Genomic DNA, 26294 nt, shown 5'->3' on the forward strand with positions numbered 1-26294 from the left:
TATTGATACCAACAGCACGAGTGTTGCTTTATTCAACTGTTTGAACAAGTTTGAACAACTTTTGCATTTTAAACATTTCAAGCTACATTGTCAACTGTGCGAAAATACTTCCAAACGAAGTCCAAGCAAATCATAATTTGCACATCTCTGAGCAACACACTGTAGTGTTTCATTTCAGACTGAATCAGTGTTTTGTTTTTCATTTAAAGGACTCACTCATTAAAGCCATTGGCTGCGTCTGAAAACCTAGGCAGCTGACTTGTTTTCTCAGGCAAGGTAGCCTTTGCGAATAAAGGTACCTCACGAAACAGACAGACAAATGGACAGACTTCTGAGGCAGCATAACTGTGGAATGATCTACAGCAAAATAGAGAGAGCTTTGGTTATAACTAAGCTAATATTTAATCACTACAATAGTATTTTCTTGCTAGAAATGACGCCAAAAGTCGAAAAAGTTGATCAAAAATGTACATATACACGTAAACTGACCACCAACCGCAACTTTCAGTTGCCATCTTTATTTTTTAGCTCAACTGTCACAGAATGGAATTTTCGGACGTGCCTTGATCCTCCGAAGAAAGCATTTTTACGTTTTCGGATGCAGCTAGTCACTTGTTTTGTACCAGAATGAATATGTGACTTTAAATGAATCGGTTCAGAGAATGGTTCAGGACTCTCTCATAAAGCCAGTCACTTGTTTCGAAGGAATCAGTGTGCTTGAACGAATCCGTTGAATCACTCAATGAAATTTTCTTTCTACTAGGCACTGACCTCCTCCAGGTGGCTGCTCATGAGATCGGTCATGTTTTAGGACTGCAGCACTCCATGGAACCAGGCGCAGTGATGTCGCCTTTCTACACCTTCTCCTACCCGCTCCAACTGAGTGAAGATGACAAGCGAGGCATACAGTCCCTCTATGGATCCAAACATTCGGTGGATAGAAGAAAGAAGGAAGAGAGACCTCCCAAAGTCACAGAGACCAATGAGATTGAAAGTACAGTGGTGAGTTATATGACTGATTCTGTCTGATCTTGGAAATCTTTGGAATCCTTCTTATTCTCTTTTTTACTTCTCATTTCCTACCTTCCCAGCCTGATGCTTGCCTAACTGACTTCGATGCTGTATCCATGATTCGAGGCGAGCTTTTTTTCTTTAAGTCGAGTTATGTATGGCGGATCCGTGATGGTAAACTCCAGGCTGGATATCCTGCACTAGCATCCAGGCACTGGAGAGGAATCCCAGGCAAAATTGATGCAGCTTTTGAGGACAAGTCTGGAAATATCTGGTTTTTCCAAGGTATATTGTCTCAAAATAAATAAGATGTACAAACATTTGTGGTGGGTGAGCAATTTTTTTTTAAGTCTCTTATGCTCACCAAGTCTGCATTTATTTGATCAAAAATACAGTAAAAACAATAACAGTAGCTGTTTCCATTCACCTATTTTTATGCTAAAATTTCATTTGAGCCGGATACATTTTTTATCCGTTAAGAAAACATGCGCATGAACAACAATGGAAACATTACCGAATAAATGTATCGCGTTGACTGCTTTACATGGTTATGACAGGAGTTGAAATATGGGGTATAATTTACATGGATAGGTTTAGTATCATGTAAGCATGTACATTTTTAAGTTTTGCAGCTATACATTTGAAACTGTGTAGATGTTATGTTCGCCTGCTTGTTTATCATTTATCATTTGTTATTTTACTTTTTACTTAAATATTCCTTAAATATAAATATAGAAATCCTGCAATTCCAAGCATGCATTTCATGCATTGTACTTTATAATCCAGATATCCTTTGTTGCCCTAATTATCCTGTAAACTGAGCAGCCTTAGTCTAGTAAACTAAAACAAGCGTTCATGAATGGAAAATTCATCAGCCGCTATTTAATGTAACCTCTCTCACCCACTATTCTCTCTATAGGCCAAAGTTACTGGGTGTTTGATGCAGAGCGGCAGATCACAGGGCCGGACTCTGTACGCCGACTCGGTCTAGCAGTGATCGACATCCAGGCAGCCCTTATGTGGGGGGAAGATAAGGCCCAGAAGATCTACTTCTTCAAAAAAGGAAGCTACTGGCGATTCAACCTGAAGGAAAACCGCGTAGACAGCATCCACCCTCGCAGCATGAGGGACTGGAGAGGCATACCAGATGACATTGACGCTGCTTTCCAGGACCGATTTGGTACGTTTGTCACTGAGACATGGACTATGTTTAAATGTGCACCAATAATGTGATTATTTCCAATTACTCCGAGTAAGATGTTTACATGACACAAGCAAACCTCTTTACTCATGCTTACATTCTGATTATTCACTAAGAATTGTGGTTGTTTTTACCACCATTATTCACGTACCCCAATCACCATCAACTTGTCAACATGAACTCAGTTTCTTTGGCAACCTAAAAATGTAACGGTGTAACGAGTGTAACGGACGTAGGCCATTAGCGACTGATCCTATATACTGCGGTCTGTAGTGTCCTTGTTAGTGTGCCCACCTCCCACGGCAAAGACCCCGGTTCGAATCCCGCTCAGAGCGGGTCGAGTAAAACTGGTTACATTTGGTGCCATTGACCCGGATGGGAATGAAGTTTAGGGGGGAAAGTGTAACGGATGTAGGCCAGTAAGAGCTGTGAGTACAAACCTCACTCCCCTGGCCTCCAGAGGCGCACTAGCGATTGCGCTCTTTAGTGTCCATGTTAGCGCCTCCTACGCCAGCGACCCCGGTTCAAATCATGCTCGGAGCGGGTCAAGTAGGACCAGTTACATTTGGTGCCGTGATCCAGACAGGAGTGAGGTTAAGGGGGGTGACTGTAACAGACGTAGGCCATTAGTGACTGATCCTATATACTTCGGTCTGTAGTGTCCTTGTAAGTGTGCCCGCCTCCCACGGCGAAGACCCCGGTTCGAATCCCGCACAGAGCGGGTCGAGTAAAACGGGTCACATTTGGTGCCGTTGACCCGGATGGGAATGAAGTTTAGGGGGAAAGTGTAACGGATGTAGGCCAGTAAGAGCTGTGAGTACAAACCTCACTCCCCTGGCCTCAAGAGGCGCACTAGCGACTGCGCTCTTTAGTGTCCTTGTTAGCGCCTCCTACACCGGCGACCCAGGTTCAAATCATGCTCGGAGCGGGTCAAGTAGGACCAATTATATTTGGTGCCGTGACCCACACAGGAGTGAGGTTTAGGGGGGTGAGTGTTAACGGACGTAGGCCATTAGTGACTGATCCTCTATACTTCGGTCTGTAGTGTCCTTGTTAGTGTGCCCACCTCCCACGGCGAAGACCCCGGTTCGAATCCTGCTCAGAGCGGGTCGAGTAAAACTGGTTACATTTGGTGTCATTGACCTGGATGGGAATGAAGTTTAGGGGGGAAAGTGTAACGGATGTAGGCCATTAAGAGCTGTGAACACATTATGAGGGTGCATGTAAACGTAGTCATTGTTTCTGAAATGTTTTTGATGTTACAAAGGTTATTCTTGATGGAAACGAAAGAGTAATTTTTTGTTCCTTATCTTGCCACAGGCTTCGCCCACTTCTTGAGAGGGAAGCAGTACTGGAAGTTTGACCCAGTGGAAGTGAGGGTGCTGGAAGGATACCCACGATATATTGGCATGGATTTCTTCGGTTGTTCTGCAGCCCTGTATTGACGAATCATGGGTGCAACTAGGCATGACTAGCAAATTAGTTGCTAAGTCAATTATCTTTTTCTCAACTAGTACCCCACAGACAGTTTGGAACCAATCAAGCTCTAGTGTAGGTATTCGAACAGGGTTATTTTAAAAATCAGGTAAAGTGTTAGATATGCAGTCTCCATATCTGACCACTGGATTAAACACTTTTCTGTGGTTTCAAGCAGATACTGTGTATCTACTCAGTCTGTGACTCAAGATGCTACATCCGCGCCACTTTACCATATACTGAAATTGACTGTTGCTTCTCATCTGCAACACATTAACTCTCATCTCAGGAAAAGCAGGAAACTCTGGCCTTAAAATATTTTTTCGTACGTATTGTGTACTTGATTATTTATTATTTGTATATTTTGCCAGTATTGATAGTTTTAGGAAAACAGCCATTTTTTTTGCAAAATACCATATTGTGCCATTAGATAAATTATTTTACAAAAATAAATAATTTAATAGTTAAAAAAAAACAGTGACATGCGGTTGATTACCATAGAAGATAATTTTGCCATTTAAAAAAATGCATTAACTATAATGCACTTACAATGGAAGTCCAAGTGATTCCTAAGGGTTTAAAGCAGAAAGGTGAAGCTTATCATTTTTATTGAGGTGCATGCTAATACAAATACTAATTCATAATCTGAGTTGTAATGTTATCTAAATTGTCCTTTGAGAGGTGGGAATGCGTGGAAGAACTGGTAATAGACAGTGTGTCACAGGTGCTGTTGCTAGAATGTGTATTCAATCTGGAAGATTACTTTAATGCCCTAAATATTTCAAAATAAAAGTGCCCATATTTACTTACATTAGCAGTTTAAGTTCAGAGGCACTTCTGGTACAAATATAAGTGATACAAATTTTGTAACCAAGTCGAGCTAGTTGAACATTTTTTAATTTTGTTTGTTGAAGCATTGAAGGGCCTGAACTACAGTGTAGACCCATGACTGATGCTGCACTTTCAGCATTCAGGGCTGTTCACACTGACAGCGATTTCATTCATTTTCAATGAGAAATGGAAATGTGACAGTTGTTGTCAGTGTAAATGTCCAAGTCTGTGAGGACTTATGAAGACCTGTTCTTCAATAGTGATAATGTATATGTTACAGTGCTGGTCACTGTTGCATATGTTGTGTAATTCCAATCAAACTTTTTTTTGCATAGTGGGGCTACTGAGGTATATAATCCTTATGGCCTGGGTAATGATGGTTTTTGATCTAAGGAAATTGTACACTTCTCATTCACTGTTATCATCATTTTTGACATGTAATCAATTCTTTCTCTTGTTATTGTTTTTAATGATCCATTTACTGTGTAAATATTTTGTAAAAAGAATTGTATTATATTTCCAGCTCCAATAAAAGCCTCTTTTTGTTTATTGTATTCTGTCTAATTATCTGTTGTCTGGCCTCATTTCAGAGATAATTTGATATTATGAATAATCAAAGGTTCTGCATATAGCATTTGCTCATAAATTACTTTTCCTTTACAGGTTGTTTGTAATACTATCAGCATTTGTGTTTCTTCAACTTGGGTCACTTTTATGTCCGAAAAGTTGCATTTTTATGAAGCAAACAGACTTTATTTTCCTTTTTTTATATATGAGAATCACATTAAAGTCTTGGAAATGATTCACTATGTCTTCATTATTTATTTTGCAAATTTTTTACCCTTTCCTCATAAATTACTTTCCTTCACAGCTCATTTGTAATGTTATCAGTGTTTGTGTGTTTCTCCGCTTATACTTCTATGTTCGAAAAGGTAATTTTTATGAAACATCAACTTTCTTTTTCTTTTCTTTTTTTTTTAAATATGAGAATCACATTAAAGTCTTGGAAATGAATCACTGTCTAAGTATTATTTATTTTGCTACTCTCTCTCTTTTTACCCTTGTTCTTGACTCTCAATCCATCATAAATTAAAAAAAAGTAATATTTGAAAATATTTTGCATTTAAAGGCATAAGTTCACCCCAAAATGAAGATTTACTCACCCTCAAGCCATCCTAGGTGTATATGACATTCTTCTTTCAGCAGAATATAATCAGAATCGAAGGGTTATTGTAAGAAAAATATCCATATTTAATAAAGTAAAATATCTAGCTTCCGGTGGACGATGATGACGTCGGACATGGCGTAAGCGTTTTGAACTGCGAGAGACATTACACTTTCTTCGGAAGTTGAATTCGGAAGGCGGTCCGCCGGAAGCTAGATATTTTGACTTTATAAAGTTTTAAATATGGATATTTTTCTAACAAAAACCCATCGGTTCACTTCAGAAGGACTTTATTAACCCCTGGACCCGAGTGGATTACTTTTATAATGGATGGATGCACTTTTTTGGGCTGCCATTCACTGCCATTATAATGCGTGGATTAGCCAGGACATTTTTTTTATATAACTCAGATTGTGTTCGTCTGAAAGAAGAATGTCATATACACCTAGCATGGCTTGAGGGTGAGTAAATTATGGGATAATTTTCATTTTTGGGTGAACTATCCCCTTTAAAAAACATTTTATTGATTTGTTTTGATATTCTAAAATTAGATTTAATTCCAAAAATGTTTTAAGTAATTTCCACCACAGAATGTCATCAGACGCAATATAACACATGAAATGTGATAGAAATGACATTGTGGTGAAGTAAAAATGTCCAACATTGTCCATCCCACCCTCAACGGTCTGGTTCTAATATGTTCTATCAGAGGTTTCGGGATGGAAATGGAAGACGGCTGTTCCGCAGACCCTCCTGCCGAGACAGTTCCAGAATCCTGCTGTCTTGGCTTGTTTTCAGACTGTAATTCCCCTTTCCCCCATTTCTATCACACAGAGCAAATTTGTAACACAATGACATTGCAGCATGATGACATCATTATTTCAGTTCCGTTTTATGTGAAGCATCTGTTGGCGCCATCCTTCGCCAAGTTAACACATTTAGTAGGGTTTCACTTTAGTGACTACAGATGTCGGGCTGCTTTGGACAAAACACAAACCCAGATCCTTGTGTTATCAAGGATTTGAATCAGAATCTGTTCATAATCGTGCTTGCTGAACAGGCTCACCAGAGTCATTTTTTTCACCTCAGAAAGCCACTTCTCTGACCTTTTGTAGAAAGTCTTACACCAAATCTGATTACCAGGCTCTTTAACAGTCAAAACATTTCAGAAGTATTTTTGTGTTCTATGTTTTTCATTCAAAAGTCTCTAGTTCTGTTTATGTATATTACATCCTCCAAAAATGTAATTATTTTCAAGGTTTTCTAACACCATATTTAATAAAGTAAAATACCCTAAACCCCCCCCCCACACTCTTGACGACTAGCAACAAGCCAGAACCCTTTATGTCAGTTGCTGAGTTAGTGATTTTTGCACGTCAACACTCATGTTCCTATTAATGAAGAGCCATTGTTTTCTTGTTCAGTAGTCACCGAGGCCAGACGCTGTACCAGACGTCTTAAAGTGCTGCTGTTACGCATACACATGTACTTCTAAGAGTATGTTGTAAAACACATGTCTGCATTTTGAACTTGAAGAAGGACGTTTGCCTTCAGGATAAAACAAGTCTACACAAGTCTAACCACAAGCATGCGCACACAGCCGACCCGATCGACCCCTGCAATATTTCTCTCATTCAATTAAAAAGCAGATCGTTTGTATGTTGACATATTTCCTATAAATCAGAGAACATTGCAACTGAAAAACATGTGCCTTTTAGTGAATGCTAACCTAACTATTCAGAATAATGACTGGTCCTAATCCTGATCAGTCTGAATCATGATCTGAGACAGATTTTCAGTTTGTTAATCATGTACTGACAACCTCTCCTGATAGCTGATCTTCATAAGATTGGAATGTCCCATTTGTTTGTTCGAATAAGGACAAACAAGCAATAAGCCTTATTCATTGCAGTGCCATCTTTTATTTTAATGGGAATGAAAGCGAGGCTGTGAGGGATAGACATAGCTCTTCAGTGGGTTGTACTATTATTAGGGGCCAAGGACCGAAGGTATCCGTTAGTTTCCTCTAATTCCTTGTCTCATGGAAATTTTTCCGCCATTTTTACTTTTCTGAAAAACCTACTTTTTCAAACTCGTCCTAGACAGTTTGTCTGATTTTCACCAAAATAGGCTCAGATTATTTTCAGACGATGCTGGCAAAAAGTTATTAAAAGCGCGGCAAATTGGATGCAAGGCTAAATCTCCTCAATGTTTTAGCATATTGAGATGAGTCTTGGTACATTTAATCACAAACATGCAGCGTTTCAGCACAGCGCCACCTACTGCTCAGGAGATATGAAAAATGGTTATTTTTACTTATAACTTCTGAACATTTTGACCAAAAATCATAAAAAATGGTCCTTTTTGATTCGGTGCACCGTACCGAGTCAGATAATGTCCAAGTTTTCAATATCGGCCATTTTAGGCGTCACCCATTTTGAATTTGGTCATAGCGCATTAGCGTATATTACAAAACTCGGTATGTGTCATCATGCCGTGAACATACTCAAAACGTTTCGGAACGTTCAAACCCTTTCAGTCAAAAAAAAAAAATGCTAATAACTTTTGATTAATTTGGCCAATTTTAATGAAATTAAAAATGATTAAATTCTTGATAGATTCCTTTAGCCTGACAAGCCAGACCCACATCAAGATGTTGGGTCTGGGAACACACCATTGGCAGGGCTCAATCCGAGGGGCGGGATAAACGGTTGTCTTTCAAATTCCCACTGTTCGCAATAGCTCTACAACCAACCAGAGCAACGAAGAAGGTGAAGCGGAGCTAGTTGATAGATTAAACTTTCGCCGTATCCGGTCGGCAAAACCCCGAACACAACTTTCTTTCTTAAGAATGACTTCAGTGCCGTTCTTTTCTCAAAGAAAAGCTTAACTCCAAGCCTTTCAGAGTCGCGGCCAAAGCCGATTCGAAAGACCGTTGTTCGCCAGCTGCTTTGTTTACAAGTAGCACGCGGAACCGCCGCAACTCTGCTGTCATTATGTCAAGCCTGCCCACCGACTCGATGTGATTGGCCTTACCAGAGTTTGTTTTTTCCAGCTCGCAAGCCAACGGAGAGTTGCTAGACTACCCTGGCTGCAAATTAGATTTGCTGCCGCTAGGGTGCGTCTAGATTTCTAGCCTAAGAATCTTTGAGTCATATTCGGTTGAACTTCTTGTCCGCCATTTTGAACTTCTTCGAAAGCCAACTTTTTCTAACTCCTCCTAGACCTAGAGGTGGTCCGATTTTCACCAACATTGTCTCAGATCATCTTTCAGACCATACCGGCCAAAAGTTATTAAAAGCTCTTCGATTGACCAAACCGTTCTCGAATAACGCATTAATGAATTTGATGGCATGGTGCCAAGCTGATTCTGGGGCTGTAACACAGCAAGGCTTTGCCAAATTGACACCAAACTTTGTATGTTATGGACTGCTCACACAACATCAATTTGGTAACAGCGCCACATACTGGTCAAAAGTGACCATAAGCAATTTAATCATATTACATGTGATTGTTTTTGTGATTTTTCAGCCATTTTGACTAGAATAATCTAAAAATGTATTTAATTACTCGTTGCATAACTCATTGTGCTTTTTTTCTTGACCACGATAATCGCTGCTTTCAGCAATATTTGAATGTTTTTGGATTGTTCTGCTATCTAAACAATGCAAAAATATTTTTCCAAGAAATTTCAGTAGACAAAAAATTCCTGACAATATGAGCTGTGGAAAATTATAAGTGATCTATAGCTTTATACAGTAGATGCCATTGAAAACACACAAGTCTATCCCTCACAGCCTCGCTTTCATACCTGTCACGCTGTGAATAAGGTATTTGAAGTTTTGTGGGTGGGTTTAGGGGTCAGGTACAAGCTAACTTGACTATCAGATTAGCAATTAGCAAGGATACGCCTCTTGATTATTGCACATGAAATTCACCTTCTTCAAACTTACAAGGTGATATTTGTCAAAGCTGCAATGTAAATAAAAGGAAAATGGCAGCAATTATTTACAACCCATGCCATTAACTAGTTCGTTTACAGGTAGAATCTTTAGTCAACTGTTTAAATTAAGTTTGACTAATACAGAAATGCTGTGTCTGTTCCCAGTCAAGTTACTTCAGAAGCCTATTAGCCTATAATAGAGTTTTCTTGTTATACTTTAGTCACGCATAAAATCCCGTCACAGTCACAGAGATGCTTGTGCTTTGGTTTTAGTGGTCAATTGCAAGAAAGAAAAACATCATAATAATGGAGTAGCACATGATCTGGAAAATCACCTTGCATCAGTATGAACCATTTACATCGATTTTATAGGTATCAAATATTCAGGGAACACAAAGAATATATACAGTAAAAGTCTGAAATAGACCTATTGTTTACTATTGCATTTTAGAGCTTGCTTGAAAAGCTTCATGAACTTTTATCAAGAATAGAATGTCATTGATTCTTACTTAAGCGCACAGCAAAGGTCAAGGTGGTTGGAACTCTATTGTATTTATTTCCATTACTTTTTATAGAACCACCAATTGCATGTGCTGTGATAGATTTGCACAGGGTTATGGGAATGCATAATCTATCACAGGCATCGGCTAATGAGGGCTTTCTGGGTTTTGATTGAACTGCTTCCAGTTTCCATACACATTAAAGACACATCATCTCACATTTCAAAAGAATGCTTTGGAAACTGAAGCAAGCGGTCCTTTGTGCATGACGTATCTGGTTAGGAGAACAGATTTTAGGCCCAGCTGATGCATAGAATGAGATATGCATACAACAGAACATTTAAACATAAGTTAAAGGGATAGTTCACCAATTTTTGTTATTTGTATTTGTATTTGTTTTCCTACTATGGTAGTCAATGGGGAGCGAGATCTGCTTGGTCACAAACATTTTTCCAAATATCTTCCTTTGTGTTCAGCAAAACAAAGAAATGTATACAGATTTGGAACAACTTGAGGGTGAGTAAATGATGATTTTCATTTTTGGGTGAACTATCCCTTTAAATGACTGCTGAAACTTTTTTTAAGCATACCAATATAAACCAAGATCAATTTATATTTCCCACAGCTTTTAAGCAAGGAATCGGTATGACGCAAAGTGCAAGACTGCATGGTATATAAAAAAACATTCACTATATAAATTAAAATAAAATTAAGATTTTATTAATTTTCATGATTCCTGGAAATAATAAGTATTATATTATTAACATTTAATTAAAATATTTTTTTAATTTTTTTATTATTTTTATAATTATTTAGAGGTTTTCCATGAATGTGAGATCACTGTATTTAATAATAAAAATAATATATTTATCTACATATATACACAGAGAATCATAAGAATACAATTTGCCATTGTCTTTATTTTTTAAAAAAAGCAAGTCAAGTTTATAGTATGCATTAGCACCCTTAACGAAAAACAATACTCAATCAAACGTTCTCAACAATGTCCTGTTCTTACAACCAGACTACACAGAAGTCTCTATAACTGGAGACCAGAGAAACGGCAACGACAGGCATTCTAATGAGGTGTCCCGAACAGCCTCCATGAGCACTGTAAAGCCTGGCTGATGCAGGATCAGAAGTTAAAGGCCTGGTATTAAGAAAGTGTGTAATGCTGTGTGAGTTGAGGAGGTCAGAAGGCTGGAGGAATGTTATCTAGAGCTGTGTGGATCTGTGCAAAGGCCTCCAGCAACCCTGAGGCCCGTCGAGAGACTGTGAGCTTATCGAGTGGCAGCATCAGTAACGTCCTGTCTTTACCAGGCAGGGGCGGTGTTTGCAAGCCGTCGCATACGCCTGTGAAACAAGGAATAGTATTTAGGTGAAATTTATGAATTCAGTATAAATAAAATGTCTGTAAAATAAATAAATAAAATGGAGTTTAGTAGGCACGGTCAATTTTTTCTCACCTTGTGTTTCTGTCCTGGTCTCTGATCTTCTTCTCCATCTCCGCGTCTGTCAGGGTCTCCAGCAGAGGGCACCACTGGTCGGCATCACCTGTGTTCCGAATGGCAATCTCCACCGTCGGTAATGGGTTCTCACTACGGGAAACGAGCCAGATGGAGTCAGAAGTGGACAGCATGACTTAAACATCATGGAAGACCAATGATGCTTCATTGATGACCACTGAGGCACAAAGGTGATGAATGCTATATAGAAATATCTATTAAACTTAAGAAAAACTATTTATATACACTGTCGTTCAACAGTTTTTGATCTGTAAGATTTGTAATGTTTTTAGAAGAAGTCCCTTATGCTCACCAAGGCTGCATTTATTTGATTAAAATAGAAAACAAAACAGTAATATTGTGAAATATTATTAAAATGTAAAATATCCTTTTCTATTTGAATATATTTTAAAATGTAATTTATTTATTTGATGCAAAGCTGAATATTCGGCATCACTACTCCAGTCTTCAGTGTCACATGATCCTTCAGAAATCATTCTAATATGATGATTTGCTGCTCAAGAAGCATTTGATCACTATCAATGTAGAAAACAGTTGTGTAAATAATTATTATTGTTTTTTTTTTAGGATTCTTTGGTGAATTATTTAGCAACATTGTACTACCGTTCAAAAGTTTTGGCTCAGTAATAATTCTTTTTTTGGGGGGGAAAGAACTTAAAGAAATTAAATACATTTATTCAGCAAGGATGCATTAAATTGATCAAAAGTGACAGTAAAGAAAGACTTTTATAATGTTACAAAAGATTCTATTTAAAATAAATGCTGTTCTTTTGAACTTTCTATTCATCAAAAAATCCTGAAAAAATTAATTTGTTTTCAACATTGATAATGATCAAATGTTTCTCGAGCAGCAAATCATCATATTAGAATGATTTCTGAAGGATCATGTGACACTTAAGACTGGAGTAATGATGCTGAAAATTCAGCTTTGCATCACATAAAAATACATTTTCAGATAGAAAAGTTATATTACAGTTTATTTTTTATTTTTAATCAAATACATGCAGCCTTGGTGAGCATAAGAGACTTCTTCTAAAAACATTACAAATCTTACCGATCAAAAACTTTTATATACGATTTACTTCTAACCATCATACAGAAATCAAAAGCCATGCTATGGCAGCACATGCAGGGGTCAAACAGAGCAGTCACAAAACCACTGTCTGTTCTAGTATCACTAGGTTTATACTATGTCATTTTTAGGAGGAAAACTGCATTAGGCATATACAGGGACAAGTCCTGCAAAGATATTCAAAAAATACATGAAGTAAGATGAAAGTACTCAGCTTCCCGGGGTATGAAACGTGGGGGTAAGAGGGAGAGAAGATCAAGAAATTTTGAAGTATATTGACCTGAAATCAGACCTATTGGAACAGACAGTGGGAGAAGCAAACAATTAGAAGGTTATAGCAAAGCAAAAACAAAAAGCAATGAAGTTAATCACAAAAACTCAATCTTGTAACATGTTAACTGAAGCACAAAGCAAACAATGTGTCATTTTCACCTATGATCTACAGACAGCATGATCTCATGGGCGAAAATTTAATGCTAACCCCCACAAATCCCAACCACTAAAAGGCAAAGGTGAGGTTGCAAGCCATGCAAGAGAAAAGCAACTGAATTATGAATCATTATGGAAGCAAAAATCAATGTAGGCTGTACTGCAGGGAGAAAATGAAGTTACTTTATAACTAACGGAGGAAAGAGAAACATAAGACTACTTCAGGGCACAATAAAGAGAAGGCACAATGCTTGAACGGTTGTCTGCTTGCTGTCGGACAAATAAATGAGATAGTAAAGAACCAGTGGATGGCCCAGACCGCATTAAAGATGGTCTCAATTTAGTGGCGTAAACAAGACATGCCATGCGTGTTTGTGTGTATATGACCACATATTGGAAAATCCACTTCATACGACCTTATAACACAGTAAATCATTGTTTAAAATGGAATCAGGCCCCAGACATCTCTACAGACGCATGGGATATACAGATACAGGTCAAACAATACAGTACAGCACAAACAAACACAGATATCAATGTAAATATTACATGCAAGAACACTATATATGTGAGACATATGCTACCGTCCCAAAAATCAAGAGTTTTGAAAGTCTCCTCTTATGGCTACATTTATTGGATCAAACATATAGTAAAACAGCAATATTGTGAAATATTATTACAATTTAAAAATAGCTTTTTTCTATTTTAATGTATTTTGTAATGTAATTTATTCCTGAATTTTCAGCATCAGGTTTCAGTGGCACATGATCCTTCAAAAAGCATTCTAATATGCTGATATAATTTTTATTTTTTATTTTTTATAAATGATGAAAACACTTAAAAGGGGGGGTGAAAAGCTGTTTCATGCTTACTGAGTTTTTTACACTGTTAAAGACCAGGATTCCCATGCTAAACATGGACAAAGGTTTTTAAAATAAGTTGGACGTTTTAAGGAGTATTTCTGTGGCAAAAATACTCCTTCCAGTTTTGGAAAGTTTTTTTCGAGTATGGGTATCTGATGTCAGCAAGAGCGGAATGTCCTTGTACGGGCCGTACAGGCTCTTCTCCCGTAAGGGCGCGTGCGTGTGACCAGAGCGAGCTTTAGGGAAGCCGGCTGCGCTGCAGTCACAAGGCTTCACGAAATCAACAATGTCACCAAAGAAGTGTGTTTTTGGTTGTCAGGGCAAGACAACCCTGTTTTCATTTTCCCAAAGAACCCAGCGTTAATGGGACAGTGGATGGAGTTTGTTTTTCCGGAGCAGCAACGGAGTTGTGCAAGTGATTTTGTTTGTTCCCTGCATTTCGGTGACGATCGTTTTATAAACAAGGCCCGGGTCAACTCCGGATTTGTGACTCGTCTAACGCTGAAAGATGGAGTGGTCCCAGCGATTAAGGTTCACGGTCGTGCATTGGAAGAAGGCTAAAGGTAAAACTGCTTCAAATGTCTTTGATTTGTTAGCTATCGGCGTGTAAGTGCACCTCAAGTAAACATGACGTACAAAACTGTTCCGCTTGCTACTGCTAATTTTAAGTCCTCATAAACCATGAGTAAACACACACAAATGTTGTAAAACTCACGCATGACAAGCCGCTAAGCAAATATATACAGTTAACGTTACAGTGCATACCACATAGAGACGTCCTGCTGTAGTCGTTGCTGCTGCTGCTCCTGTTCAATTTCAGCCTCTGGATCAGATTCTGGATCATTTATGTGTGGTTGAATCTGATTGATAGTCATGGTTTATTTAAGATAAGGTTTTCTTTTCCATGTTTAAGGATGTCACAGCTTTCAGACGCTCTCAATGCAATAGCTGCGCACGATCGTGGCTGTTTAGCTCCGCCCACACGACACGCCTCCAGCCGCTCTGTTTTTTTTGGAAAGACTCAGTACAGCGTATATTTCTTTTATAAATATGATAAAACTAAAGACTTTTCGAAGATATGAAGGATGCAATACTACTCTATATAGGTACTCAAGATTTACACAAGATTGACTGAAACTGAGTGTTTCACCCCCCCTTTAATGTTGCTACTTAATATGTTTCTAGAAAACTGTTATATATTATTTTCAGGATCCTTTGATGAACAGAACATTCAATAGTTCAATTTAAGATAAATCATGTAACATTTCTTTGTCACTTTCAATTTCAATTTATTGCATGAATAAAATGTATTAAAAAAAATACATTTTATTTAATACGTTTATTTAAACATTTATTACTACTGATTAATTTCTTATTACTTGAAAATGCCATATCATGTCTTTTCACTCCACTTGTTTGTGGCTGCTATGAGATTTATAGCTCCTTGCTTGACAGTGATTATAATGCCATTCCAGACAAATAACCCATATAAGCATCTTTCTCATTGGTAAATGGGTTTTTGTGGCGAGTGAAAAAAGAAAAGAAACCTACACTCAAAGAAGTTGGATCATTTTAAAGGCATGCATAGTTTTTTTTATATTTCTGTGAAAACTGAATAGGTTCTCAGTCTGTTTACAAAATACCTACTGATTCTTGGTTAAATTCCAAGGCAATATTACAGGCTAGGGAAATAATTCATTCTCCGCCTTATGACAGTGAAGCGGCTGTATAAATACTAAAGAACAAATCATGTCTCAACAGTGAGCCACAGAGGGAAACCACAGCGAGTGTTCCTTTAAACTAACTGTACGGTTTATAAATGAGTTTGGGGATCATGTCAGCAAGCAGAGATTTTGAAAACAAGAAACTGTCCTAAAATGACTCCTTGGGGAATCCAGTGTTTCTAGAGAGGCTTGTGCATAAAAAAAAAACATGAAACTACATAATTTATGGACTACCGTCCATACTACTATAATTTTTAAACACCTTTTCTGCTTGTGTATATGAGAAAGCAAAATAACAACTTGAACTTGAGCATTAACCCACAGGCCAGTACTGGAAGTGCATGCGTGTTGCCCACCTGAAGGCGTACGTCCTCTGGTGCCAGCTGAGCTGTCCGCGGATGCTGTAGGCGATGGTGGTGACGAACTCTCCTCCGAGGCCCAGCTCAGAGCAGAGCTTCAAAGCAAACGTTTCTGGCGAGTTCTCTTTCTCTGACATGTCCCATTCGAACTGGTCCACCAGAGAGATGTTCCCCACATGAATGTTTAGCTGAAAGCACAATGCAGGTCAGCAATGGAATTAACATGCATTATGATTGGCCTGTTTTCAGCATTGGCTACATTCACACTGTTAGTTCACTGTTACAACCGTGTTTACAATGTGCGCTACAATGCAGCACGCATTAGTTTAGAACGGCGATTAACTAACCTGTACAATAAGCTGTTTAAAATGTGCATTCTCCCGATCAATTTTGAACATCCAGATGGTATAATCAAACATATCTTGTGGAGCCCTCTCTGAGCATGCATTTATTTTTCATTTTAACTGTTTGGAAACGGAGCGTAAAAGTGGACTTCAAAGGTTTCTTATCCTGTTGCGCCTACCTCTGTAGGCCATGATCAGCGACTAGTCGATGTCAAGCTTAAAGCGTCATGGCATGGCATTAAGTCAACTAGTCTGTGCAACCCTATTGAAGAGTGGAGCATTTGGCAGGAGTAGCTCTGGTGGAGAACAGTGACTGGATCTAAAACCTTCAGATGACACAGAGCTCATATCTCCATCGCTGTAAGTTACCAAAAGCGAAAGCACACACGAACGGTAGACAGGCGTTTGTGCAGCGCTGAGCGGCACTCTCGCACTGTATGACGTGACAGACAACTAGTTGTCCAGTCTTGTTCCGTTCACACAGTGCAGTTTTTCCGAGAATGGGGTTGTGGATCCTGGAAATTTACAGGTGAGAATTTGGTTATAGAATTCGTTTGTCCCTCCCGTAAATAACCAAACTGTGTGTGAACGTAACTGTATTAAGAACTCAAATACAGGACTGACAATCATATTCTTCTGCTGTGTGAACACGGCCACAAAGAGACAAATATTAATCAGGCCTTGATCAGCTAAATGAATTTAAGGGTTAGTTCACCCAAAAATGAAATGATGGTCCCGTTTTTCCTGTGTTTTTGAAGCTTTGATTCTGTTTACAGTGTGCAATATAACATGTGTTCATGTTTCGCGTGTAAAAAAACACAGTATTTCTCACACAATTTACTTATCTGTGTACCGCTGTTTTCACTGTCCTAAAAACGGCCTGATGATTTCCTTGTTCTATGAAGTCCCTCCTTCAGAAATACGTAACGAGTTCTGATTGTGCCAGCGGTTCCCGTGTTGTGATTCGACAGCAGCTTAGAGCACGTTGCCCGGAAAGGTCATGCCTCTTACCATAACGGGGAGATGCATGCGCTCAATGTTATTGTAAACATGTCAATATTACCGTATCAATTTGAGCCGGAATCAGACCCGGGATGAAAATAACAGCATCTCGACGACACGGTGACAAACACACTCTACAAACGCAACACTTCCTCTTCTCCACGTGGGAGAGCAACAAGACCACGCCCCTTTTTTTGCATATTCTTGTGGGCGGAGGTTAGTCAACAAACTGTTCAAATTGACGTCATTAAAGCAGGAAGTACAGGGATGTAGTACAAACCGGCCGTTCGCTGTAGGCTTTGAAAGGGAACTTCTGTTAAATAAAATATCTCGCTTGGCATTGAACGTTGAGCTTTATAATTTTACAGGTATTATTTATGCTCTAACAGCAACATTACACACTAACTAAAGTTTGAAAAATTGGATCACAAAGAACAGGACCTTTAATTACTTACCCTCAGGTCGTTCGACCCCCGTAAGACCTCCGTTCATCTTTGGAACACAAATGAAGACATTTTAGTTGAAATCCGATGGCTCAGAAAGGCCTCCATCGGCACAATGCACTGTACACTCTCAAGACCCATAAAAGGTCCTAAAGACGTTGATACAAAGTCCATCTCACTACAGTGGTTCTACAATAACTTTATAACGCGACGAGAATAGTTTTTGTGCGCAAAAAAAACTAAATAACGACTTATATAGTGATGACCGATTTTAAAACACGGCATCATGAAGCTTCGAAGCGTGATGAATCAGTGAGTCGAATCATGATTCGGATCGCATGTCAAACCGCCAGACTGCAGAAATACGTGACTTTGGCGATCCAAACCGCTGAATCGACTCACTGATTCATAACACTTCGAAGCTTCATGATGCCGTGTTTTGAATTCGGGCATCACTATATAAGTCGTTATTTAGGTTTTATTTGCGCACAAAAACTATTCTCGTCGCATTATAAAGTTATTGTAGAACCACTGTAGTGATATGGACTTTGTAACAACGTCTTTAGTACCTTTTATGGGTCTTGAGAGTGTACAGTACATTGTGCCAATGGAGGCCTTTCTGAGCCATCGGATTTCAACTAAAATATCTGCATTTGTGTTCCGAAGATGAACAGAGGTCTTACAGGTGTTGAACGACATGAGGGTAAGTAATTAATGACAGAATTTTCAGAGTCTTTAAGTCCAAAATTAAACCCTTCTTTGCTTTTGGGTACCACTGTAAAACACACCTTAATGATGACCCTCTGGTCTGTCTGCTCATCCAGAATGCTGTCGGTAGGGTAGGACTCGATCTGCTGTCTAATGGCTGAGGCAATGGCAGGTACGAAGGTGAGAGGATTCAGGTCCAAGTCATCGCACAGGATCTCAGCAAACATCTCTGGAGTCATAAGTTTCTCTGGAGATGCAAAAGCAGACACTTCTGCACTTAAATGTGTTTAGCATGAATGGATCTTGCATTTAACAGCAACAGAAAAGCAAAAACAAAACAAGTTAGTTTTTTTTTTAAAAAGTGTTTTTTTTTTTTAAATACTTTTATTCAGCAAAGATGCATTAAATTGATCACAAGTGCCATTAAAATACTTCATTTTTTAGAAGATTTATATTTTAAACAAATGCTGATATTTTTATGCATCAAAAAATCCTGAAAAATTGTATATCAGTTTCCACAAAATATTGTTTTCAACATACTACTATTATTATTATTCTTATTATTAAAAGTAATAATAAATGTTTCTTGAGCACCAACTCAGCATATTAGACTGATTTCTGGAGGATCACGAGATACTGAAAATATACTAAAATATAAAGAAAATGTACATTCAATTGTAAGAATATTTCACACCATTAAAACACACACACAGACAAATAGTGTCTGAACTTAATGCTTTTAATTTCTTTATTAAAGTAATGAGAAGGACATTTTTGCACCTTACTGTGATTACTATTTGGGGGGAAATTATGCTTAAAGGGATAGTTCACGCACAAATTAAAACTCGGTCATCATTTACTTACCCTCAAGTTGTTCCAAACCTGTATGAGTTTCTTTGTTCTGCTGAACACAAAATAAGATATTTTGAAGGATGTTTGTAACAAAGCAGATCCAAGCAACCATTGACTACCATGGTAGGGGAAAAATACTATGGTAGTCAATGGTTGCTTGGATCTGCTTGGTCACAGACATTCTTCAAAATATCTTATTTTGTGTTCAGCTGAACAAAGAAACTCATACAGGTTTGGAACAACTTGAGGGTGAGTAAATGATGGGTGAACTATCCCTTTAACAGTCATGAAAATAACGTGCATAAAACGTGAGCTTCCTGAAAAATTCAATAAGAGATTGTGTATTTTGTTACCGCCTTACCGTTCATGTTCCAGGTGAAGGCATCTCTGAGCTTCTGCCCATCAATCTCCATGTCCAGCCGGATAGGCACCAGGACCTCGGCCTGGGATGCATTTTCGTGGATGACTGCCGGGTCGTGGTCATCGAAACTATGCATTGAAGGAAAGCAGAGACCCATAAACACAATCTATAATTAATTAGCACCATGTGTGCAGCATGTGCTTTTAAACTCTGAACAACAGCCCGCATTTTTCCTTTATGTCCTGCCCTTTACTGACACAACAAATTCCTGAATGTTTAACAGCCTACATATGTGATTATGTGACAGATTTAAAATACTTGTCTTGTAAGTAATGACAGCAGAATGAAATTGGAGCATTGCTTTTTTATGCCAACAGCTGGCTGGTGGCATTCCAGTCTGAATGGTCTCATTTAAAGCCAACCATTGACATTTACCACAGTCCTCAGAAGGGTATGTTGACAATACTACAAGGGCCATTACATTCAGCTAAATAACCCAAAAGGACTTCCTCTTGGCGTAAGATGATGTAGGTCAATCGAGGACCTAAAACCACAAATGCATCTGACTAATTTTTGTTTGTCTTAAAAATGGGACCTTCATCAGGTTATCTTTCCGTGTGGGAAGTGATGAAGAAGGAACTTCAGCATGTCCAAAGAAAAACGAGCCTATCAAGGGTATTTGCTTTTCATAACATAATCAGAAAAGATTCTGTTAGCGATAAACAACATAACCTGAAAGAAACTCTTAGCAATAACAAGCCAGTGTTTTGGACTATTGCTTCTTCTGCTGACCCAAAACAACTCAGTCATGGTAAGTATATAGCCGACATGTGTTTTGGTTCCTTCATAAACATCCTCTGGTTTGATATTGCCCTGATAACATCATGTTACAATCAACAGTTGCTTAAGTAATTATCCAGAGTTTTACATTTCTTAATTACATTTAGATTGAGTAACATGCTGATGATTGTTGACAGGTCTAACCTAAGAAATGTTTAAAGATCTGTGAAATGCTTGATGAGCTCATTTTCTTTCCTGTGTTGACATATTTCCTTCTGAAATATTTCAAATGGAGGCAGACGGCATCAATTTTGGTTAGTTTTCCCTAACCAAAATTGTCAACATTTAGAAGTACGCTGGCATATACATTACCAATCAAAAGTTTGTGGTCAGTAAGACTTTAATCTTGAAAAATAAATAATTATATGAAGCTTCACAACCGTTTTCAACATTGATGATAAGAAATGTTTCTTGCACACAAAATCAGCATTTTAGAATGATTCTTGAAGGGTCATGTCTCACGTGACAATGAAGACTGGTGTAATGGCTGCAAAAATGGCTGCAGCTTTGAACACTTTTAAAATATATTTAAATAGAAAAGCAGTAATAATAATAACTTGCAACATTACCTTTTTTTTAATCAAATAATTGCAGCATTAGTGAGCATAAGATTAAGATTTAAAAAACATCTTACATACCCCAAGCTTATGAATGGTAGTATAAACAGAGGGTGAACTTGTCAAACTCTCATTACTCATCTTACCATAGTGGAAATGTCCTTTTCTTGTCACGTCCCATTCGGTTTCTGTTGATAGTGGTGGAACATGGCACTGCGTCCAGGTGGTGGGAGCTGTTGGGTAGGGTGGGCACCCACTGACTGTTCCTCTTTGCCTTCTGCTCCCTAAATTACAGATACAGAGTTACAACAACAGAAAATCCAACAGAAAATGTTCTTTTAGGCTACATAGTACACAAATAGCTATACAAGTCTTAGGCACGTTAGTATTTTTTCAAAAGTATTTTAGAGCACATTTTATCTATGTATTCTATATAAATTATTTATATATGATAATTATACATAAACAGTTTTTAGAACGCAGTTTCTGGGGGGACATGCACATATGTGTGTATATGTATATTATATACATGTAATTTTTATCCTAGGTACACTTCAACTGTGAGAGACTGAAAATCCAGAAAACCACTTTGTATGATTTTTAAATAATTTATTTGCATTTTATTGCATGACATAAGTATTTGATCACCTACCAACCAGTAAGAATTACGGCACTCACAGACCTGTTAAGAATCCCTCCTGTTCTCCACTCATTACCTGTATAAAAGACACCTGTCCACACACTCAATCAAACAGACTCCAACCTCTCCACAATGGCCAAGACCAGAGAGCTGCGTAAGGACATCAGGGATAAAATTGTAGACCTGCAAAAGGCTGGGATGGACTACAAGAAAATAGGCAAGAAGCTTGGTGAGAAGGCAACAACTGTTGGCGCAATTATTAGAAAATGGAAGAAGTTCAAGATGACGGTCGATCTCCCTCGGCCTGGGGCACCATGCAAGATCTCACCTCGTGGGGCATCAATGATCATGAGGAAGGTGAGGGATCAGCCCAGAAGTACACGGCAGGACCTGGTCAATGACCTGAAGAGAGCTGGGACCAGTCTCAAAGAAAAACATTAATAACACACTACGCCGTCATGGATTAAAATCCTGCAGCGCATGCAAGGTCCCCCTGCTCAAGCCAGCGCATGTCTAGGCCCGTCTGAAGTTTGCCAATGACCATCTGGATGATCCAGAGGCGGAATGGGAGATGGTCATGTGGTCTGATGAGACAAAAATAGAGCTTTTTGGTCTAAACTCCACTCGCCGTGTTTGGAGGAAGAAGAAGGATGAGTACAACCCCAAGAACACCATCCCAACCATGAAGCATGGAGGTGGAAACATCATTCTTTGTGGATGCTTTTCTGCAAAGGGGACAGGACGACTGCACCGAGGGGAGGATGGATGGGGCCATGTATCGCGAGATTTTGGCCAACAACCTTCTTCCCTCAATAAGAGCATTGAAGATGGGTCGTGGCTGGGTCTTCCAGCATGACAACGACCCGAAACACACAGCCAGGGCAACTAAGGAGTGGCTCCGTAAGAAGCATCTCAAGGTCCTGGAGTGGCCTAGCCAGTCTCCAGACCTGAACCCAATAGAAAATCTTTGGAGGGAGCTGAAAGTCCATATTGCCCAGCGACAGGCCAGAAACCTGGAAACGATCTGGAGAAGGTCTGTATGGAGGAGTGGGCCAAAATCCCTGCTGCAGTGTGTGCAAACCTGGTCCAGAACTACAGGAAACGTATGATCTGTGTAATTGCAAACAAAGGTTTCTGTACCAAATATTAAGTTCTGCTTTTCTGATGTATTAAATCCTTGTCATGCAATAACATGCAAATCAATAACTTAAAAATCATACAATGTGATTTTCTGGATTTTGTTTTAGATTCTGTCTCTCACAGTTGAAGAGTACCTATGATACAAATGACAGACTACTACATGCTTTGTAAGTGGGCAAACCTGCAAAATCGGCAGTGTATCAAATAATTGTTCTCCCCACTGTATATATATCCGCGTGGAGCATACCGGCTGTGGTCAGACTCTATGCTTACAAAAATCTCCCTGGATTATTAAAAATAACATCTGATATATATATCATATCATATATAAATCATTTATATAGAATACAAAGATAAAATCTGGTCTAAAATAAAAATCCATTCACAAAACTGCCAGGAAGTGTCCATATGTGTATGAATAAAAACAACCCCAGTACATGATGCTGTATTTATTATATTTGTATTACTTCTTGTTTTCCATTTAGTACTGTACATCAAATAACTGAGGACCACCAGACTCCTCACCTGAGATACGCCGGAGGCTCTGTGCTGATGGACACTGCTTTGTACTTCTCATCATTCCCCTCGAAGATCTCCTCACATTCAGACGCTTTCAACAGGGTCACACTGGTGGCTAAAGTGGAGTAACAATGATCTAACAAAAAAAGAACACGGCACAAACTGCTGTCCAGAAGCAGGACTACAAGACTATGAGGTAGGTGCTGCTTACAAGTGCTTTCTGGACCTAAGACTCTGAAAAAATCATTCAAAGGGAAAGGAATCACTTACCATGTGATGATGCTACAATCTTCTTCCGCTCCTCCACGGATGCAAGGCGTCTCCATAGTGACGGGTACCGCTTATACAGAGAGCCTCTGAACATACGCAGGTAGTTGCCAACCTAAAAAGCAAAGACACAGTTAATACTAAATGTGTTTGAAGGAAGACACTGAATATTTTTTTAGTTTTTTCATGCCCTGGTAAATTTTGGTCAATTTCACTCCCATAACATGACTTTGTTTCAGACTAGTGGAAAGAAGACATCCGAAAAATACCCATTTGAGTGTTTATTTTATTACATTTTATCTCTTTGCATCTGTAGATTTCAGTTACAAATTCAATACATATCCTTAAAGGCTGTATTCTTAAAATTAGTTTTTTTTTTCTTCTGCACTGAGCCAGAAATTGCCACTTCAGAAGCACTTACACACAAACCGATATTATAGTAGGTTAATTCATACATTATGCTGGTTTATAAAACATTTTATTCCTAAAGATAGATAAAAAAAAATGTTCTGGCTGTTGACAGCATTTACTCTTTTAATTGAGTATCAAAAAGAGATATCCAAAATTTTCCAAATCTTTAAATAATGTTAACAAAATGAAACATGAATTTTGAACCTGGCTTTATCCAATGTTCAGATTTCTGTTCTGGAAATGTATAATTTTCATACATTTCCAGAACAGAAAACTGAACATTTACGACTGAACCGCATCCTACTCTTACTATCGCTGCCATTGAAAGATATGCTAGAGTTGTATACTAATAGTGAATTTCCGAATTCAACGCATGTGAATGGTGTGACAGAGTGTAATGTTTTGAAAGAGTTTTTAAATAATTTATTCGCTCTCATATTTTACCAAACACTCGGTCACCATTCAGTTTCATTGTGAAAACAGATACAATGAAAATAGATGGAGACTGAGGCTGTCAGTTCCTACACTCTCCTTTTGTGTTCCAATGAAGAAAAAAAAAACCATAAAGGTTTGAAACAACGGGGTGATAATGTGATAAATAATCATATAATTACTTTCTGTGTGAACTATCCCTTTAACATGTTATTTAAATGAAAAACTGCTATATTTATAACGTTATATGCCAACTTGTCTGGCCCGAATACATATCGCACTTCAAATCTGACTTTTATAGATCGGATAGGCAGGTGCTTCACTTTATAGAGAAACGGGGATGATTGCAAGCTCTATTGGTCATTTAATCATTCATTCATAACGTCGATATGCAGATATCAGCATCTTTAACTGGCAACAACCAACAAAGACAAGTCAAAGAAGATGTTTTAGTGTTAATATAATGGCTACATTCATGCATATCAGGTGTAAACATACGCATAATTCTCTGCGAGATAGAAAACGTACCTCTGAACCTATCATGTAAAAATCCCCCTCTTGCTCGAGTTGAAATTTTATTGGTTTTTGTCCAAATGTTTTACTCAACGCCATCTTTGCGAACACAATGAGCGACAACGCGCATGCGTATAAAGGAAGCGGCGAGGTGGGAAGAGCTCATGCTCTGGGGCGCCACGCTGCAGGCGTGCAGAAATGCCTACTGTTGGAGGACAGCTTACTGGAAATGTTACAATACGAAGACAGCCTAAAACAGCAATAATAACTTAAAGTCATTAAATCAGTACTGACAATTCTACGTTTCTGCGGAATATTGCAGTAGGCTATTTATTATAAATGATTAAGTTTAAGTTGAAGCACTACAATTATTATCTAGAAATAAATACAAACTAAAAACTAACACTGAAATAAAAATTAAAAGTAATACAAAAAGCACATAGCCTACTGGAATTAGGTAGCCTATACAAATTATACAAAATTAAAAAGAACATGAAAACCAAAAATCTACAAACATCTAACCTAATTTAAAATATTGGTAACTATAAAGTAAAAACTAAAATAACACTAGTTTGAGTTTTATAAGCCAATTTGAGAGTTATTTGGCAGACTGTATATTTAATATACATTTTATTTAGGTTTGTTTGCCATTGTCATGCTCAAGCTGGAACAACATGAACAAATACAATAAAAGGACATTAATTTAATTATGATAAAAATGCTTTTATAAATGTAACATTTTTTGAAAAGTGTTCCTGTGCTTCTCACATTTTAAGAATCAGTCATGACCTTTCACTCAAGTTGTGTGTTACTTCAATATTCAATTAATTAATTCACTTTTAACACACTTTTAAAGGGCTAAACGATCCATGCATCGTATTTGTTTAAAATGGTTTTGAATGGTTTTAATTTGAAGATTCGCAGATGGGAGTTTCTTAGGACAATATGATATATTCCAATGCATGTATATGAGCCAAAACACGGAACAAGCTAAAAGAAAGGCCAATAAGCATTAGACTGCTAAAAAAACATTTACTTTACTAAGAAACTATTAAATCAGCATTATCTATTAAGCCCACAGGGTTTCATGAGTCATAATCTAAAGCCAAATTATTAAAATTTATTTGCAGTTATGTGACTATGCGGTCACTATGCTAATTAGATT

General features: G+C 38.1%; 2 protein-coding genes across 3 annotated transcripts in view; one reads left to right on the forward strand and one right to left on the reverse strand.

The window, feature by feature from the left end:
* mmp11b (matrix metallopeptidase 11b) overlaps positions 1-5531 on the forward strand; it is a 32622-nt gene extending 27091 nt beyond the window's left edge. Inside the window, exons 5-8 of the mRNA XM_079834431.1 lie at positions 764-1002; positions 1092-1296; positions 1931-2191; positions 3533-5531. Of these exons, the coding sequence (XP_079690557.1) occupies positions 764-1002; positions 1092-1296; positions 1931-2191; positions 3533-3657 (830 nt within the window). The 3' untranslated portion in view covers positions 3658-5531. The remainder of the gene's footprint in view (positions 1-763; positions 1003-1091; positions 1297-1930; positions 2192-3532) is intronic.
* A 5496-nt stretch (positions 5532-11027) lies between these two features.
* Positions 11028-25249, reverse strand: smarcb1b (SWI/SNF related BAF chromatin remodeling complex subunit B1b). Of its 2 annotated transcripts, none has more exons than XR_013817965.1 (9): positions 25145-25249; positions 23777-23888; positions 23513-23621; positions 21354-21491; positions 19811-19938; positions 18678-18844; positions 16098-16288; positions 11594-13017; positions 11028-11480 (listed from the first exon to the last, which is right to left on the reverse strand). XR_013817965.1 is itself a non-coding variant. In XM_079835856.1 (9 exons), the coding sequence occupies exons 1-9, from the start codon at positions 25226-25228 to the stop codon at positions 11441-11443; spliced, it is 1101 nt and encodes a 366-aa protein (XP_079691982.1). In that variant the 5' UTR covers positions 25229-25244; the 3' UTR covers positions 11028-11440. The 2 variants fall into 2 exon arrangements, 1 of the variants encoding a protein (XP_079691982.1); XM_079835856.1 differs by having other exon boundaries at positions 11594-11725; positions 25145-25244.
* Between the last annotated feature and the right edge of the window lie 1045 nt (positions 25250-26294).

The sequence above is a fragment of the Gobio gobio genome (genome assembly GCF_949357685.1).
Source record: "Gobio gobio genome assembly, chromosome: 14".
Lineage (NCBI taxonomy): Eukaryota > Metazoa > Chordata > Actinopteri > Cypriniformes > Gobionidae > Gobio > Gobio gobio.

Coding starts and splice junctions, on each gene's coding strand:
- smarcb1b (XM_079835856.1), bottom strand. CDS start 25,228: ATGGCGTTGAGTAAAACATTTGGACAAAAACCAATAAAATTTCAACTC. Junction 16,289..18,677: donor ACCAGAGGGTCATCATTAAG/GTGTGTTTTACA, acceptor TTGTGCTTTCAG/CTAAACATTCATGTGGGGAA. Junction 11,726..16,097: donor CAGAGGACGTACGCCTTCAG/GTGGGCAACACG, acceptor CGTTTCCCGTAG/TGAGAACCCATTACCGACGG.